Below are 2,663 nucleotides of genomic sequence, written 5' to 3' on the forward strand. Positions count from 1 at the left end.
GTTGTGCGTCCCTTGCTCCACGTCCCGGCTTGCACGTCCCCTGCTCCGGACGGACGCACCAAACTCCACAACTTCCCGGTAATCCGACCACGCCCTGCCGGATTGATATGTATGACAATATTAATATTGAACTCTTAAAATTAATGTGACTCCGTTGCAACGCACGGGCGTTCTTCTAGTCAACATTAATCTTCCAATCAATCAAAGCAACTTATGAATGTAAGTCGCTTTCACAATTTGTATGCCCGTCTATCTATCCTGGAAACTTTCAGTCCAATAGTGCCCTGGAATCTTCCCACCCGCGGGTTCGACGGCGACGGGGGGAGGGATTCCATTCCGGCGGAGCATCCTCCCCCCACGTCCCACGATGTGTGCCGCGTGCCGGCGAGCGGCCAGCTGGCGAGCCTTATCCGCCGCCTCTGCCTCGCGCGCCGATGCTGAGGCGGGCCATGGCGCTGGCGCTGACCCTCGCCGCGGCTGCCATGTGGGCCCCGCCGCGCACCGGCCACGCGTGCTCCTCCGCCGCCGGCCGCGTGCCGCACGTGACGAGCGCCCACTCGAAGGGACGCCTCGTGGGGGCGGTGGGGCCCGGCTGCCACTCCGCCAGTTCCACTTCCGCTTCCAAGTCCACCACGCGCAGTTCCAGGCGGGACCGCACCGACGCCACCGGAGCCCCAATGGCCGCCGCCGATGCCGCCGGAGACCTCAGGTCGGAGTTCCTCGAGGTGCTGCTCAGCCGCCGTCGCGACCGCCAAGGTCAGCCGGCCCCACCCCCACTCCCTTTCTCTCTCCCGCGCGCCGTGGGTTTGCAGCATATTCATCAATGGCTTTGCTCCGAATCTGCTCGTGGCAGTGCCTATGACCGTGGAGCAAGGGAGCCCGGTGAAGGAGCCGCTGTACCAAGGCAACGGGCCTCTGGGGCTCAGAGAGGTCAGGATCCTCCATCGATAATTTTTTGGTTTTTGCCGGGAGGATCCTCCATCGATCCGAGCAAACACAGTCCGCCTTCCAGATCGCGGCCACCGTGTTGACTCCACAGTGTCTGAATTTTTTTCCCCAGGCCATGGAGTCGTGCCCGAGGAAGGAGGTGGAGGACTTCCAGGAGAAGCTGATTGAAGAAAATTTCTACCTGATGACCGAGGTACTTTTTTGGCCATGTAGTCAGTTATATGATCAACAGATTGATTCGTCGTAGGTGTTAAGTGGATACATTGCACATTGTTTGTTTCTGAATATTACACTGCAGACTGCCTGCCTACATCTTTGCAGTTTAACTTGAGATCAGTGAAAACCAACTATACATTTGATCTGAGCAGCTCAAAAGGTAGTAGAGGAGCAACAGTAGTGTGCATTTTGTCTAGGCGTGTCCGTTGCATCTCAGTGCTCGCCATAGACAGATTGATATTGCATCTCAGTACAGTACATGTGCTTCACTTATTAGCACATTGCTGCCATGTTTCCACCCAGACCCTCTGTCTGAAGCACCCACTTGTGGAGGCCCTGATAGTTGGTGTATTAAATGTGGGTAAATGTGGTTCCGAGATCCAGCTCCAGTTGAGTCTACAGTTAACGCGCACTGGCTTGGCTTTATTGTGCCTCTTGTCCCCTGAACAGCAGAATTTGTTACACCTTTTTTCTCCCAACAGTCAGGTGAACAGGGACGCCTACCTGTGCTTCTACTGAAACTTAATGACACTGCTCCTGAAAGGAAGCCCGTTGTTGTAATACTGCACAGCTCTTACAAATGCAAGGAATGGTTGCGTCCACTGCTTGAGGTAAAATTACCTCTCATTTCAACCATACCAGCATGCCCATACGAAGTGCGCATCAATGTTTAACGCTGGTTATTGTTCTTAAAACTTGCTTGCACATTTGCAGGCATATGCCTCCAGGGGTTATATTGCTGTCGCCATCGATTCTCGTTATCACGGTGAAAGGGCCAGCAGCAAGACTACTTACATAGAGGTAATCTACTTACTTCCATTTATGTGCCACCGATTTCATGAAACGTTCGACAACTGTAGTATCCACAGTTGGTCTGATCATCCCTACTTTCATGGTTTAAACACAGGCACTGAATTCAGCTTGGAGGAATGGGGACACTATGCCTTTTATTTTTGACACGGTACCAAATGTTATTTCCACCTGTTACAATTGATGTTTTGATTGTTCTAAGTTCTGTCAACAGTGTTCTTCAATTTGCCCACCAAATACATTTTTTTTAATAAATGGATTGGTTCTGTACCAATAAATGTCAAACCGGACATGTATAGCACATGCCTTTAGTTGGGCTGGCCCAGTGCCATGCCTGGTGGCTGGTGGTCTACTCTTTAACTAACCTGATGGGTAAGCCACTGTTGTTGGTGTTAGTCCAGCTGTACTGGTGCCATAACTGCACTATCTGGGTTGGCACTTCAGTTGAATTCTGGATTTATTCTCCTTGTCTGGTTCTGTCCTTATGATTGTCTTCTACTGTATGCCTTGGTATATCATACTTCAAAACATGTTACGACTGTTTTTTTGCGATACTCAGTGAGGAACATGTGCAGGTGTGGGACTTGATAAAGCTTGGAGATTATCTTAGTGCAAGGGAGGATGTCGATCCCTCTAGGATAGGGATTACTGGTGAATCGCTTGGAGGTATTATAGATCATGATTGCATC

The 2,663-nt window shown here is 51.1% G+C and overlaps 1 protein-coding gene across 1 annotated transcript in view; it reads left to right on the forward strand.

Moving 5' to 3' along the window:
• The first annotated feature begins 280 nt into the window (after nucleotides 1–280).
• LOC125518417 overlaps nucleotides 281–2,663 on the forward strand; it is a 10,807-nt gene continuing 8,424 nt past the window's right edge. The window contains exons 1-7 of the mRNA XM_048683266.1: nucleotides 281–756; nucleotides 854–930; nucleotides 1,061–1,141; nucleotides 1,647–1,775; nucleotides 1,879–1,965; nucleotides 2,072–2,125; nucleotides 2,550–2,640. Coding sequence (XP_048539223.1) covers nucleotides 435–756; nucleotides 854–930; nucleotides 1,061–1,141; nucleotides 1,647–1,775; nucleotides 1,879–1,965; nucleotides 2,072–2,125; nucleotides 2,550–2,640 — 841 coding nt within the window. The 5' untranslated portion in view covers nucleotides 281–434. The remainder of the gene's footprint in view (nucleotides 757–853; nucleotides 931–1,060; nucleotides 1,142–1,646; nucleotides 1,776–1,878; nucleotides 1,966–2,071; nucleotides 2,126–2,549; nucleotides 2,641–2,663) is intronic.

The sequence above is a fragment of the Triticum urartu genome, chromosome 7, assembly GCF_003073215.2.
Source record: "Triticum urartu cultivar G1812 chromosome 7, Tu2.1, whole genome shotgun sequence".
NCBI classification, from domain to species: domain Eukaryota; kingdom Viridiplantae; phylum Streptophyta; class Magnoliopsida; order Poales; family Poaceae; genus Triticum; species Triticum urartu.